At 34.4% G+C, this 14,677-nt stretch overlaps 3 protein-coding genes across 3 annotated transcripts; 2 read left to right on the top strand and 1 right to left on the bottom strand.

Moving 5' to 3' along the window:
* Nucleotides 1–133: 133 nt before the first annotated feature.
* Nucleotides 134–7,060, bottom strand: LOC105251843 (protein abnormal spindle). The gene is made up of 10 exons (XM_011258887.3): nucleotides 6,948–7,060; nucleotides 6,630–6,821; nucleotides 5,105–6,488; nucleotides 4,834–5,029; nucleotides 4,319–4,516; nucleotides 4,049–4,203; nucleotides 1,327–3,867; nucleotides 873–1,057; nucleotides 680–796; nucleotides 134–467 (listed from the first exon to the last, which is right to left on the bottom strand). Exons 1-10 carry the CDS (start codon nucleotides 6,954–6,956, stop codon nucleotides 264–266), a joined length of 5,181 nt encoding a protein of 1,726 aa, XP_011257189.1. The 5' UTR covers nucleotides 6,957–7,060; the 3' UTR covers nucleotides 134–263.
* A 469-nt stretch (nucleotides 7,061–7,529) lies between these two features.
* On the top strand, nucleotides 7,530–10,209 carry LOC105251844 (serine/threonine-protein phosphatase 4 catalytic subunit). Its single transcript, XM_011258888.3, has 6 exons — nucleotides 7,530–7,817; nucleotides 7,895–8,177; nucleotides 8,281–8,433; nucleotides 8,768–9,019; nucleotides 9,202–9,440; nucleotides 9,832–10,209. Exons 2-6 carry the CDS (start codon nucleotides 8,028–8,030, stop codon nucleotides 9,959–9,961), a joined length of 924 nt encoding a protein of 307 aa, XP_011257190.1. The 5' UTR covers nucleotides 7,530–7,817; nucleotides 7,895–8,027; the 3' UTR covers nucleotides 9,962–10,209.
* A 750-nt stretch (nucleotides 10,210–10,959) lies between these two features.
* On the top strand, nucleotides 10,960–13,739 carry LOC105251845 (eukaryotic translation initiation factor eIF1). The gene is made up of 3 exons (XM_011258889.3): nucleotides 10,960–11,173; nucleotides 11,470–11,627; nucleotides 12,583–13,739. The coding sequence occupies exons 1-3, from the start codon at nucleotides 11,146–11,148 to the stop codon at nucleotides 12,727–12,729; spliced, it is 333 nt and encodes a 110-aa protein (XP_011257191.2). The 5' UTR covers nucleotides 10,960–11,145; the 3' UTR covers nucleotides 12,730–13,739.
* The last annotated feature ends 938 nt before the right edge of the window (nucleotides 13,740–14,677 follow it).

The raw sequence follows: 14,677 nt of genomic DNA, 5'->3' as shown, positions 1-14,677 counted from the left end.
TATTAAAGTGGTTTTATTGTAATTAAAAATTAATTGAACTTTTTTATTATATATATAAAGGGAAAGCAACTTTTGAAATAATTGTTTCAAATATTATTTCTTTAGATTTTCATAGCATTTAATTTATTTTTGTGATTTGAATCTAATAAGAATCAGTCAACATTTAAAACGATATCATGGATATTACAATATAAAATCTCTCTCTAAGTTTGATTTTAATTTAACAAATTATTTTACCAACCTTTTTTATGAATTAATATCATTTAAATTCTTTTAACAATAGCTGCAACGGCGAAACTCATATTAGTGAATAAGCGTCGTTCTTGCGTATTGTCTCTAGACTCGCAACTGGGATATAGTTTCTCTATATCTTTTGATTTTTGAAATTTTGTCATTATATCATCTTTCAAAACCTTTTGTTGGATATTTTTCAGCCACCATTTTATTTGAGGACATGTCATCATGGCCTAAAAAAACATTGAAAAATGATATATTGGGGGAAAAATTAAATATTTAAAGATGTGTGTGATCATAAAAATAACAATATAAAGGCAATTATTAAGAATTAAAAAATCTGCAAAATTACAAAATTTAAGAATACAACAATATTAATGATACAAAATGAAAGGAATTACTTCAGTTTAATTTAGCAAAAATTTAAATAATAAAATTTAAATACCTTTAAATAATCTTCATTTTGGCTAAGTAGCCATATTAGCGTGGCACAATGTAGGAATACCTCCTTGTTTTTCAATGATCCATTCAGAAGCTTCACTAATGCCAATGCATACTTACTCTAATACATAATTAAGTTTTTTTAAATAACGCAATAAATATAGCAAGAAAGATATATTATTGATTTTCAAACTCACTTTGATGGTATATTTTCTTGTGTAGTCATGCTTCGTCAGAGTGATCAAGATGCTGCACGCCCGCAAACAGACCATCATCCATGGCAGTGATCTGTTGTTCTGCGCTATTGCATTGTATATATCATCGGTCAGATTCAGTTCGCATAGGATGATGCAAACGGTCGGTGATAATTTCGTTATAGCATCTATGATGAACATAAATAATTATTCACGTATCATTTTTATCAATTTGTATCAAATTCATCAAATTACTTAAAGAAATAATACAACATAAGTATAATGAAGCTAGAGTTTTAAATTGATTTTGGCTTTGTAATTAGAATTTCCGAAATAATTTCAAAGATTTAACTTATCGCGCAAACTTTTTTCTTTACTTTTCTGAAAAATTATTAGCAGAAAATATCTATCACATTATATTATTCTCTAAATAAGAAGTTCCTCAAATCTTATTTACCTAAGAGAGCCAAAGAAACGACTAACGTTCCAACATTGTTACAGTTACGTAAATTGTTGATTGTTTCTTTCCAGTAATCGCTGTCTGGGATCGCAAGCCCTGTGGGAACGTTCTGAATATCCTGCATAGCTTCTTCGCACTCGTTTCGAATCTTCATGGCGAAGTCCTCTTGTCGCTGTCGATAAAACTCTTCGTTTTCAATTTTTCTCTGCCTATAACGACGCTGCAGCATGATAGCTGTGCGACGTAGAGACAAGTAACGCAGTCTCTGGTGTTTGCCTATGATGTAGGCTCGCCAATAGGTCTGAATAATCAACGTGGCATACTTGATAGTCTTGTATTTTCGTTCTTCGATTTTCATTCTGTAATACGATTGAATGACTATCGCAGCCCGGCGCGAAGTGATGAACCATCTTCTCGTCGCTAAACCTCTCCAACGTGCCTGCAAGATGATAGCCGCTCGAGTGAGCAAATACTCTTTCTTCACGCCACGAGCGACTCTCATCGCACGCCATCTTCTTTGTATCTTCAACACGCACATCTTGTATCGTTTATATTTGCTCCTCTCTTTAATCATTCGCCACCAGGATTGCAAAGTAACGCATGACTTTTTTTTCGTTAAATATCGCTGCCGATCTGTACGAACTAGGACACGCCGACGCCAATGAATCTGCAGAAGGATGGTAGCTTTGCGAAGTTGCAGATATCTTTTACGTTCCTGGCGAGCTACCGTAACATTGCGCCACCAATTCTCTATTTGTATCGCGGAGTTTCTCATCTTCAGGTAATGTTGTCGAATAAGCTTCGCTGAATTAATACAACGATACCACGATTGTATCACCAAAACTGCTCGTCGTTGCTTCAGATAATGTCTCCTGGCTACTTTTGCCCGTCGATTCTTTTGCACAATCAATGCTGCTTTCCGTAATTGCAGGAATTGTATGCGTTGATGTCTTGTAAGATTGATTCCACGCCACCAGCGTTGCAACTTTATACAACAAGATTTTTGAAGCTTATATTTACGGGAGTACATTGTCATCTTCCACCATGTTTGTATCTTCAAACAGGCGACTTCTTGCCTGCGTATTTGATACTTTCTCCATGTTCTTTGAATAAGAATAGCATTCGCTCGATGCAGGAGGAATTTCTTTCTGTCGAGCACACTTATCCACCATCTCTCGATGTCTCGCACAGCAGTTTTTGTTTGTAGGAAATCATTTCGCGCTTTTCGCGCTAATAAACATCGTCTCCACCAAATTTGAATAATACGAGCGCTCTCTCTTCTGTGAAGAAACCATTCGCGCTGTTTGCGCGCGAGCTTCACGGATCTCCAGAAATATTGTATTTTTACGGTGGCATCTCTATACGCTAGATAATTGGAACGCTGTAATTTCATTGCCTGTATTGCTCTCCATCGCGTTTGTATCATCAACGCGGCGTTCCTGAGATTAAGATACTGATCTCGCTGTGTCCTCATCAACAACACGACTCTCCATCTCCTCTGCAATCGGATCGCCGCTTCGCGTCTATTCTTCAACTCTTGCAGCTTCTCCTTTCTGGTTTCTCGTACAAGCCTCCACCATTTCTGAAGACATATCGTGGCTCTTCTGACTTGCAAGTACCACTTGCGTTCCTCTAAATCACAGATAGTTTCGCGGGAGGATGGCGTCATCTTGCATCTCCATGCACGTTGGATTACGATCGCAGCAAGATTTCTGCGTGCGCGTAAAAAGTTTCTCACGCAAATATACCAAAGTTTCGCTCGCCACCATCTCTGGACCGTGCGAGCCGCTCGATCAAATCGTGGCGCCTGATATTTGTGAATAATTTGCCATAGAAGCGACAGAGTTTTCTCACAATGACCATCGGCGATGCTTTTCGCATCTATGTCGCCTTCAAGAATGTAACCGGCTTGGGATAAGGCGTTTAATGCCATGTCCACGTTGTATACCTTCTGCAGACGTGATATCGCCGGCACGCGGCAACGTTGGGTCAGTTTTCTAACACCGGTGATAAGCTCCATGATGCGGCATAATCGCACGCCATCGCGCAGATCACGTCGTATATCCGTCACCGCATAATTATATTCCTCAATGTAGGTTTGCCGATGGGTAAGTATATAGTTATGACTGCGCAACACTTTTGTCACATCACCGATGCCGCTCAGAAGTTCGCGCGAGAAACTCAGCAAGATCTCGCGACTCTCTTTATGCTGGGCGCGTTTGTGAAATAGGCATGGATCGTGACCGATCAATTTGTGTTGCTTCGCATAATCCAAAAAATATATTAGATATAAGAATTTTTTCAGGATAAATTGATTCAACTTTGTGACGATCTTTAAGCTAGGATCGGTCTTGTGGTAACCAGGCATCTTAATTAGTTGCGGATCCGAGAAGAATCTCGTTAATAGAAAGCGAGTCATACCAATAATATCATTGTTCGAACGAAGCGGGATGCTCTCATTGTAGACAGTTTCCAAGCCGATACGCAGCCATAGAGGATTATAATTCAGGAATAAAGCCAATATGAGTTTCTGCAAGCCTATTATCAAATCATTACTTTTTTTTTGCATTGAAAAGATGTAAGAGTTATGGATTCTTCTATTTAAAAAATTTTAAAATAAAAAAAGCTTAAAATAAAGAAAGCTACACTTGAATGGAAGATGAAAATCTCCAATTGATGTATGTGAGTACATAAGGAAAAGATTATTTAATTAACAAACCAATATCACGATGTAAATTACGATCCGATCTGACGCATAAAGCTCCTTTAACAATATACATGTTGATTCGAGAAAGAACTTGTGTGATTTCATTGTTGTTGAACATAGCACTTGCAGCTTTCCGTAGAGTGTTCAATCTAGTACTGGTGTGATATCTGAAAATAAAATAATCATTAAAGTTAAACATTAAGATGAACTTCTTTCAAATTTTTCATAATATTTTACCATAAACTTTTCTATGCTTGCGTTAAATATTAATAAAATATATACCTTGCAGAGACAGCTTCTTTAGTTTCAGCAAGTACAGTAGTTTTTTGTGCTTTGCATGATTGCCACACTTTGCCAATATCTGTTACAACAGTTTCAATGTCGACGGATAAATCCTCTGGCGAAGATAGCAGAGTATTTAACCATTTTGTAAATGCCAATTCTTGCTGCAATAGCCATTCCTCATCATAGTGTACTATGCTGTTATAATAGGATAAGCAACATGTTTAAACAATCATTAGAATAATTAATTTTTCAAACTAAAATTATAAATTTAATTAATTTACATTAACAAATATTATTAATTTGCAGTATATTTGCAGTATATTTTAAATATAAAAACATGAAACTTTTGTTAAAATATAATGAGACAAAAGAAAATGATGTATAAAAATTTAAATTATATATATATATATATTAATATAAATTAGATTTAGAATTCATAATATAATGTAATATAATGTAACATGAATATAAATATTAATGTAAATTATACTAGGGGATGTAACTTAACAAACTTTTTAAGAAATGGATCCTCTGTTGTTGATGGCGCAAAAGGATCTAATTCAAATGTTTCATAGATAAAAGATTCTTCATTTTGCATTCTGTAGCTTGATTCTCTAATAAATGAAGAGGTATGCCATTTTGTCTTATTCAGGCCAATGAGAGACTGCTTGTTTACTTTGATAACTGCTACATTTTTTGTATTTCTTTCTGTAATCATAATGCATAAATTAAAATTGTAAAACATTTAACATATAAGACATTTTCCTTAAAAGAAGAACTTACTTGCAACAGGTATATTTAGTTGTAACTTTTTTGTGTTTCCTTCGCACAAAGTTTTGTTCTTTGTGATTCTACCAGTTCTTGTGCCACTTAGTTTTGGTACTGATATATTATGGTACTGAGATATTTTAGAGTGCTTTTTCGGTGGAGAAATCTCAATGTACATGTCCCCTATCTCTTTAGCTACATCATTCTTGGGAATAATCTCAAAAGTGAAATATTCGCGATTGATTATTTGAATGCTCGGCTCTATCTTATGCTTCAAGCATTCGCTGGAATCTTTTGGCACATGTTGAGTAATCGGCGACATTTGGACATTCGATTCTATTTTTATCTTTCTATTATGTTCCAAGAATTCATTGGAATCTTTTGGAACATAATGTTGAGCGATCGGCGACGATGCAATTAAATCCTTAATATCAGTCATGAGAGAACATCCACTAGACTTAATTGGTGACAAATTGTGCAAGCATGCTGATTGCGATGATACTTTGAGAGTTTTTGTATCATGAGTTGTAGATGTTTCAAATAAATGATTCTGACTGATATTGAAGGTTCTATGCTTATTTGAGTTCTGCGAGAAACTTGTGGATTCTGCCAATTCTTCTTTCACTGCTTCTGGAGAACTCGAAATAATGTCTGCAGGTGTGAATGTAAATTTATTTAGCAATACAGAAATCTCAGAATGGACATTGTCATTGTCACAGGTATTTTTCACAGTTGTTTTTTTAATAATTCCATTGTGCTCATACAATATATTACTAGATCTTTTTTCCTTGACGTAAGTAACTCTACGTATGTCCTGTGGTTCGTTTGTAGAAAACACTTGTGGCAGAATACTTCCGTCACCCCATATATTCATGTTTTGCTCAAACATGATATTATCTGGCTCATCATGATTATAAATTTCATTGATTTTATTTTCATTTTCTCGTATCGCATAAGAAGTCTCTGATTGACCACATTTATTAAAGATATTCTCTTTGTTTACATCATTTAAATGTCTTAATTTATATTCTTTTGTTTGTGTATCAAGATTGGGAATCAAAGGCTGGCTAATAGTTGGAATTTTTAATATATTGTTTTGATAGAATTGTCTGCTTGTTGTTGATATAGAGATATTTGATGTCTTCATTAATGATAAAGATGATTTTGGCAATTTCTTTTTTGTCTTATAGCTTTTCTTATTATCTCTAGCAGTTGTTGCTATAACAATATCATATTTAATTCGCCTATTATCTGTAAACTGCAATACATCTCGCCAGCTTCCTGCTTCTTTTGGGGACCACTTGATACATATTGTGCCATTACTTTTTCCCTGAACTTCTAATTCAGACAAACTGAGAGTAATCCGACGTTCTGCAGCTGGTACTTTTGTTACGGTTACCTAAAATAAAATTATTAAAACATATAAAAATAAAAATACTTATGAGAATATATATGCATTAAAAAATTTATCTGCATATTTATTTGTATCATGCAAAAGGTCTTTAATTTCTCTCCAATCAGGAAAAATATATGCCCTTACATTTAATGTTTTGTCACCGGCATTTTTTATGTCTAAATAACACTCTGCACTCGTGTTTACGTTAGTCTCTAGTTCAATCCTTGTTGCTGGTTGAAATGGGGCAAGTAACATAACATAATGAGGCTCCATACTCGGTTTAGATTGTGATGCAGAATAGGATGGGCTCATTTTACTACATAATCCTTTGACAAACTACGATCACAGAGGAGATGCACAATTTAACTCGTAATAAACTTACAGATTATTTTATTTAAAAAAAGTGTTCGCGTGTTAGTACGACAAAAAAAAACACTTCTTGTGTTTTATCGCCAATCTTACATCGAACATTACACTACTTCAATTAGGAAAATTCATATCTTTCGAGATAAATTCACACTTCGAAGAACGAGAAAATAGTTCATTACAACGTGTACAGTAACGAATTTTGTCGATTTAAATTCGATTTGAACGGACTATTCGAGCAGGCCTATCAATCTCCAAATACAAATTATTACTAAATATTTTGGTAATTTTTCGATAGCATGAAAACTGCACGATTGACCAATCAGAAAGGCCCCGTGTTCAACTGGCCAATAGGCAATGACCGCATTCAGCGGACTCAACAGTTGGGCAACATTACTAGATTTTCCGATGTAACTCGACGCTGATTGGTCGGACCTAAAAGTAGAGACCAATCATATTCGATTGTTACTTAGCGGTTGAGTCCGCTGAATGCGGCCAATGTATCTCATTAACCGTCATTCAGACAGAGACCAATCATCTTTCGACGTAGCCAATCTTCCTAGAGATAAAGGGAGTTGATTGGCGGTCGCACGAGTATCTTATAGAATTTATTTAGCACGTGCCCTTTGTCAAAAAGTTAAGTTTAGCGTAAATAGAGGACAGTGCGGGGTTTCTCCAACCGCTCGCCATCAGTCTACTTTTAATTCCGCGTTTGTGTTGAACGCAGGATTGGTGTCGGCCAGTGTCCAGTGTCGGCACCGCGAACGACTCCAACGGCTCGAGTTCAGCTGATTCGGAACAAGCGTAGTGAGAGTATCACATCGTAGTGCAAGAATCATACCGTTGGACCTCGTTCGTTATATTTTAGCGTTAAGAGAAATCCGCCAGTTTGCCCGTCAAATGCGTTGATTACGGCGACGAAACTTCAAGCCGAGGGGCAATTTACAGGATTTTTTGGATAGGCTCGTAAGTATCTTGAAGTGCGCCAATTCTTATCGTGTCTCTGTACTTTGCTTTATCTCGTATCTCCGTTTATCCGACAGTTATTTCACGATTCGTACGTGATTCCAAAACTACGCGAATTGAAATCCTGAGAACCCAAAGATACGCGAGAATCGTTGACAACACTGCGTTTTCTGCTGGGAAATCGCAAGCAGCCCATCCTCGAACCATACGATGGCCGAATCCAGTGACTTGGATCGGCAAATCGAGCAGCTGAAGAAATGTGAAATTATCAAGGAGGCTGAAGTCAAAGCCCTGTGCGCCAAAGCACGAGAGATCCTCATCGAGGAGAGTAATGTACAGCGTGTCGACTCACCTGTAACAGTAACTATCTTCATTCTTTATAAAGAATAATTTAATATAAAGAATAATTTAATTGTCAAAGAGCTTGAGAGTTGTTAAGATTGATATAATGTGTTTTTTTTAGGTTTGTGGAGATATTCATGGACAGTTTTATGATTTAAAAGAATTATTCAAAGTAGGTGGAGATGTGCCAGAAACAAATTACCTTTTTATGGGAGATTTTGTGGACCGAGGTTTTTATAGTGTTGAAACATTTCTTCTTCTTCTTGCATTAAAGGTATGTAAAGATCTATATTTATTAAAGGTTATTTACATTTGAATAAAGTTGATTTACATTTGAACAAAGTTGATTTACATTTGAACAAAGTTGATTTACATTTGAACAAAATTGATTTACATTTGATTAGTGAATAAAAAAGAACACAAACTGCTCTTATTTTATTTAAATATATAAAGTATCAATATTTACTTTCTATATTTTCTATATTTTCTTTATGTATTTAATAAGAATCACTTGAAGATAATCAATTCTGATATGATCATTTTAAAGAGTTTAAGAAAAGATTATTATTTTCATATATGTATGCAAATTTATATCTTATCTGTTGCAGGTTCGCTATCCTGATAGAATTACACTGATAAGAGGAAATCATGAGTCACGACAGATAACACAGGTCTATGGTTTTTATGATGAGTGTTTACGCAAGTATGGCAGTATAACGGTGTGGCGGTATTGTACAGAGATATTTGATTATCTATCATTATCTGCTATCATCGATGGCAAAATTTTTTGCGTTCATGGTGGATTATCACCTAGTATTCAGACACTGGACCAAATCCGAACTATAGATAGAAAACAAGAAGTGAGCTCCATTTGTTATAATTCTTTTAATAACAAAAAACACAAACTATATATACTAATTATCTTTTTTGTTTTATCGTAAGTTTTAAATACCAAAAGCTAAATTATGTCTTATTGTTTCTAAGAAATTTATAAAATTTCTAATTTTTTATACTAATTAAAGTTAAATACTTTTTAATGCAGGTGCCTCATGATGGGCCAATGTGTGATTTGTTATGGTCGGATCCTGAAGATACTCAAGGCTGGGGTGTGTCACCACGTGGCGCTGGTTATCTTTTTGGCAGTGACGTAGTAGCGCAGTTCAACTCAGCCAATGACATTGACATGATATGTAGAGCACATCAGTTAGTGATGGAAGGTTACAAGTGGCATTTCAATGAGACTGTATTAACTGTCTGGTCTGCACCGAATTACTGTTACAGGCATGTAATATTTACACACATAATTCTTTTCTTCAATGGATCTTTTTATATTGAATATCATATATTATATTCAGGCTTTATCATCATTATAATAATTATACTTTTCCTATATACATTCTTTCAAATTTTCTCCTTATTTCTATTTAATTTTAATATTATCTTCATTTCTTGAATATTAAGATTATATCATATTTGAAACTTTAACATATTTTTATTTATATATAATTTATATATTTTTATATTTTTATATATTTCTATATATTTCTATATAATACATATACAAATGCATTATATATATATATTACACAAAAAATATCTAGATTTTTAAATTTTTTGAATAAAAATTTTTTTATAATTTTTTATAATTTTAAAAAACTTAAAAATTTTGCAGATGTGGTAATGTCGCTGCAATATTGGAACTAAACGAGCATCTGCAGAGAGATTTCACGATATTCGAAGCAGCACCCCAAGAAAGTCGCGGAATACCCAGCAAAAAGCCACAAGCAGATTACTTTTTATAAATGAGTTGTTGTTATAGAGTACAAAAAAAGAGCCAAATCGTGCATCGAATGACTTGATATTTGCTTCTTCTTTTCTCTCTTTTTCTCTCAGAACAATATGCATCAATCATGAAGAAGAACACACTAGATCGCTTGCTATAATTTTTTAATAAGATTTTCGTGATTATTTTGACTTATAATCGCATAAGTATTTGAATAGTACTATAACATATATATATATATAAGGAACCAATGTAAAATATAATAAAGTTCATCTCTTTCCTGATTTTTTAAATCTATGTGGTATGTTATCGCACACATTCAAATGTCTAAAAAAATCTTTAATTGTATGAGAGATATATAAAAAAGGTATATAAAATATTGAAATTTGACTTCAATAAATCTCATTAAATTGTTCACGAAATTAGCGTATTAATATCTCGATTGGGTCTGTCTTTTTAACTGCACTAGTTTGAAAGAAACAAATACTTTCTTTCACTCTAATTGTACTAGTGCAGCAGTGCAGCTAAAAAGAATAGGCCCATTATTATAATTTTATTTTTAAACTAAATTTGAATTTTTTTGTACTTTCAAGAAAGAAATTAAATCTTTCTCGCTTTTATTAATCATATTCATAGGTAATAAGTGTTACATGAGAGCTTTCCATTAAGAAATTCACTTATAAACGCGATAATGTCAAGCGATTGGCCGTCAAATGAAAAGTTTTCATAACTTAAAAAATTCTCTATATTCGATAGCCAATTATGTAACATTATCCCTATATTTTCTCGATAGAAACTTTTATAGATACGAAAAACTACCTAAAAATATTGGATTCTCACGCGATGGCCAATCGCATTCTTCGATTCGTCGACCAATGGCATTCGTCGATAGTTCAATCGCGCACCAATCACGCGCTCCGACGTTATCGCGTTGCTCGCCAATCGCGCGCCTCGGGTGCGATTTAGTTGATTTCAGGAACACGCCAATCGCGCGCAACCCCACCCATCGCGTCGTGACAAATGCAACTTTTACTTCCGGCTGCGTACACGGCCATCGCGCTTGGTTTCGTCGACCCGTTCTTCGCAGTTCGTCCTCACACCATTCGAGTGCTGATCGCTACGTAAATCTACGTCCTCTGCCCTACGATCGCCACCTGCGCTCCGCAGTTCTATATCATCCGAGGGGTCTCTTTTGTTTGTCGTATGTCCATCCAGAATCTCAACACATTCGGTGAGTGAAAAAAGAATAAACGGGTATTATCTCCCCTCCCCCACCTTCTCTCTCTCCCTCCCTCGCTCTCCTTTCTCTCTTTCTTTCTCGTGTCCCCTGCTACTCCCCCTCTTCATGTTCCGTTGTATCGTCCTTCGCGAACGAGGACGATAAAACGGCACTATCGGTGCCTCGGGGGGCTCCGAGGCGATCAAAATGGCGATGGCAGCGTTATTCGCGCGTTGCCCCTCTTGCATCATCCTGCGCAATCCGCTGCGGCCCCGCACGCAACTTTTATACCCCTCTCTCTTTCGCAGACCCCTTTGCAGATGCAATCAAGGGTTCAGACGATGACGTCCAGGACGGCCTCGTGCATATAAGGATTCAGCAGCGGAATGGTCGTAAAACCTTAACAACGGTGCAAGGACTCTCCTCGGAATATGACTTGAAGAAAATCGTGAGAGCATGTAAAAAGGTGAGCGAGCGACTTTCCCCCTGGAGATTTCCGCCGATCCTTTCTCCTATCCATCAACCTATCTACCCTCTCCACTTGTTTCCTCCTCTGTCATATACTGTGCCTCCCACTCTGTTCTATCTCCCACCATTACTCAGTCAGGCAGAACTCTAAAAATAGGTCTGATGCAAACAATTGCAAACAGTACATAGCAAATAGATATAGTTTTGCAAATTCCGTGAGAAAATAGCATTCGAATACATCTGCAAGTGATTTGACACATAGCAAGCGTATTCTTTGTTTCAATTTGAAATCAATGACTTGGCTTTTTATAGTTGCTTTGTTCATTGTTGAATGAATCATTAACATTTCATTATCGATATCTAATATTCCTTTTTCAACGTGTGTGATATTTCCTTATTTGATTTTTAATAAATGAAATGAAATAAAATAATGAAATAATAATGAAATAATTTTATTTTATATTAGAAATTATTTTCTATATTGTCAAATATGTTTCTATCTAATAATATTTATAATTATTGACAATAATTTATATAATTTTATATACATATATATATATATATATATATATATATATGTATGTATGTATTTATGTATGTATGTATGTATGTATGTATGTATGTATATATAAAATATACATTAGAAATATCTTAAGAAAAGATAACAAAATTTATAGATATAAAAAAATTATATATCTAAATGATATGATATGATTATATATCTAAATGATTTATAACATTACTATATATTTGTAATTGGGAAATATCCAAGCTACGTAATGTAGAAGTTATAATTAGTCATGGTTATCTCATGCTGATATCTGGAAAGTTTTAAATACACTGTTTTTAAAGATAAAGAACTTGACTGATTCCTTAAAAGCAATTAAATTTTGCAACTAGATAAAAACTGATAAATCCCTAGTCTGATTTATGATTATAATTTACTTACACAGGAGTTTGCCTGCAATGGGACAGTAATAGAGCACCCGGAGTACGGGGAGGTGCTGCAATTGCAGGGGGACCAACGAGAGAATATATGCCAGTGGCTGACAAAGTCAGGTCTGGCAAAACCTGACCAGCTGAAAGTCCATGGTTTTTAATCGACTAACAGCAACAACAACAATCATCATCCATGCCACAACTTACAACAGCAGACAGCTCCGCCCCTCGTCAGTGCTTCATCATCGTCTCAAATTGAATCTGTATATCAGTCACTAAACTCCTCGTGGGGATTATATTCTATTACACATCAGCATATAAATATAAATATATATAAATATATATTATATATATATATATATATACATATAACAATACACATACACACAACGCGCGCATATATATTTCAATAATAAAAAAAAAGAAAAAAACGAAAACATACGAAACGGAGAAGGAAGTAAACAAAAGAGAAGGTTAAAGAAAGAAGGAAAGGAGGAGATATAGCGAAGAAAGAGGGGATATATAGGTGTATAATCGGCGTATAGGCAATATATTCTACTCTAATCACAAAATCTTTTTCTCAAGATATAAAAGCAATACATCACACTGTAAGCCTTATGTTAAGTGATAGCAGCTGTTAAGGTAGGAATTTCCTGCCTTGCAGCAGCGGGCAGGACACACCTGATTTTGATAATCATCGTCGAGGAGGTAGAGGCATAGATGAACGAGCGGTGATTAGCAGTGCCGGATGGATGTTCGTTCTTGCGTTAGGTAGTATGTATCTGGGCGCGATAGACGTGTTCCGAGAAAGCAGCAAAGCGTAATCGTAGGATTCTCGATTGATTCTGCTCTTTCTCCTCACATCCACTCTTCTTCTCCGTATCCCTTCGTCTTGTAGCGAAAAAGCGATAAGAAATTTTCTTTTTTACATTTATATTCCGAAAATGAAAAGTGTTTCGTGCTTGTTTTTGATTGCGACGATTTGTTGAATATTTGTAGGACAGTTTTGGCTCTTCCTCTCGCGTAGGACATGTTCCGTGTCTCGTCTTCACTCTTGCTTTCCTTTTTTTTTAAGCCAGTAATTATTAAACGACGAATTGTTTTGAAATAATAACGAGAGTTAATGGAAATTTGTGGCTGTTCTAGATAAATAAATAAATAAATACATGAATGAGGTGTGACTTGACCGTGCTCCCCTTTTCCTCTGTCGCGTTTCAAAATTCAGTGAAATTAAAGTTGTTAATCTTATCAGTTAATGATTAAAAAATTGAGTCTTTAGTAATATATTTTTTATTATACATATATAAAAAATTGTATACAACAAGAATGTATTTCTTTTTATCAATTAATATAATATAAATAATTTTGTGTATTCTTGATAATAACGTGATATATAAGAATTCTATATAAAATATATATAAAGGTAGTAGTAATAGGCAGAAAAAGAAATTTTAATTCAATTAGGGAATTTTTCGATCCATCGTATCTCTATCACCACAAGTATACAAGTGTTCGTTAAATGCATGATGTAGTTGATCAAAAAAATCATTAGATAAGTTATCGTTGTTTATCGATTTTATTTGTGCTATGCTGGCTATAATCACACTTCATAGAATCATCATTTCTTCGAATTAATTGATCTCAAGCCACATTCAACAACGGATCTTAAAATATAGTAGTAATTATAAGAGATATATGTATATTTCTTTTGTATATATATAGTGTAACAAATATTTTGTTAATGATTCGAGGAATATGTAATATATAGAGTATACAAAATATGAATTTAGAGATAATTGTGGAAAAGTTAAAATATTCAATCAACTGTTATTATTTGCAACTGTTTATTCGAAGAAAATTGTACGCTTACTTTTCTTACAAGAATATAAAATTAAGAGGAATTTAGTTTGAATTTAAAGTTCCAGAAATAATAAAAACTTGAAAAGGGGTAAAATTTTTATCGCTTTCTATTTCTCTTCTCCTTTCAGAAATTTGAAAGAAAACTGGATTTATGTCGAGCTTTCGTAGTATCTTGATAAGAATATCTGAAGAAGAGAGATATATGTGTGTGTGTATGTGTGTGTGTAAATCAAGGAAAGAGAATTAAAA

The sequence above is a fragment of the Camponotus floridanus genome, unplaced genomic scaffold (assembly GCF_003227725.1).
Source record: "Camponotus floridanus strain SB8 unplaced genomic scaffold, Cflo_v7.5 scaffold56, whole genome shotgun sequence".
Taxonomy (NCBI): domain Eukaryota; kingdom Metazoa; phylum Arthropoda; class Insecta; order Hymenoptera; family Formicidae; genus Camponotus; species Camponotus floridanus.
The sequence above is the reverse complement of the archived record's forward strand: the minus strand, read 5'-3'. Positions and strand labels throughout refer to the sequence as shown.

Coding starts and splice junctions, on each gene's coding strand:
- LOC105251844 (XM_011258888.3), top strand. CDS start 8,028: ATGGCCGAATCCAGTGACTTGGATCGGCAAATCGAGCAGCTGAAGAAA. Junction 8,178..8,280: donor GTGTCGACTCACCTGTAACA/GTAACTATCTTC, acceptor TGTTTTTTTTAG/GTTTGTGGAGATATTCATGG. Junction 9,441..9,831: donor GCACCGAATTACTGTTACAG/GCATGTAATATT, acceptor AAAATTTTGCAG/ATGTGGTAATGTCGCTGCAA.
- LOC105251845 (XM_011258889.3), top strand. CDS start 11,146: ATGTCCATCCAGAATCTCAACACATTCG. Junction 11,174..11,469: donor CCAGAATCTCAACACATTCG/GTGAGTGAAAAA, acceptor TCTCTTTCGCAG/ACCCCTTTGCAGATGCAATC. Junction 11,628..12,582: donor TCGTGAGAGCATGTAAAAAG/GTGAGCGAGCGA, acceptor TTACTTACACAG/GAGTTTGCCTGCAATGGGAC.
- LOC105251843 (XM_011258887.3), bottom strand. Junction 4,517..4,833: donor GAGGATCCATTTCTTAAAAA/GTTTGTTAAGTT, acceptor CTATTATAACAG/CATAGTACACTATGATGAGG. Junction 3,868..4,048: donor TAATTTACATCGTGATATTG/GTTTGTTAATTA, acceptor ATTTGATAATAG/GCTTGCAGAAACTCATATTG.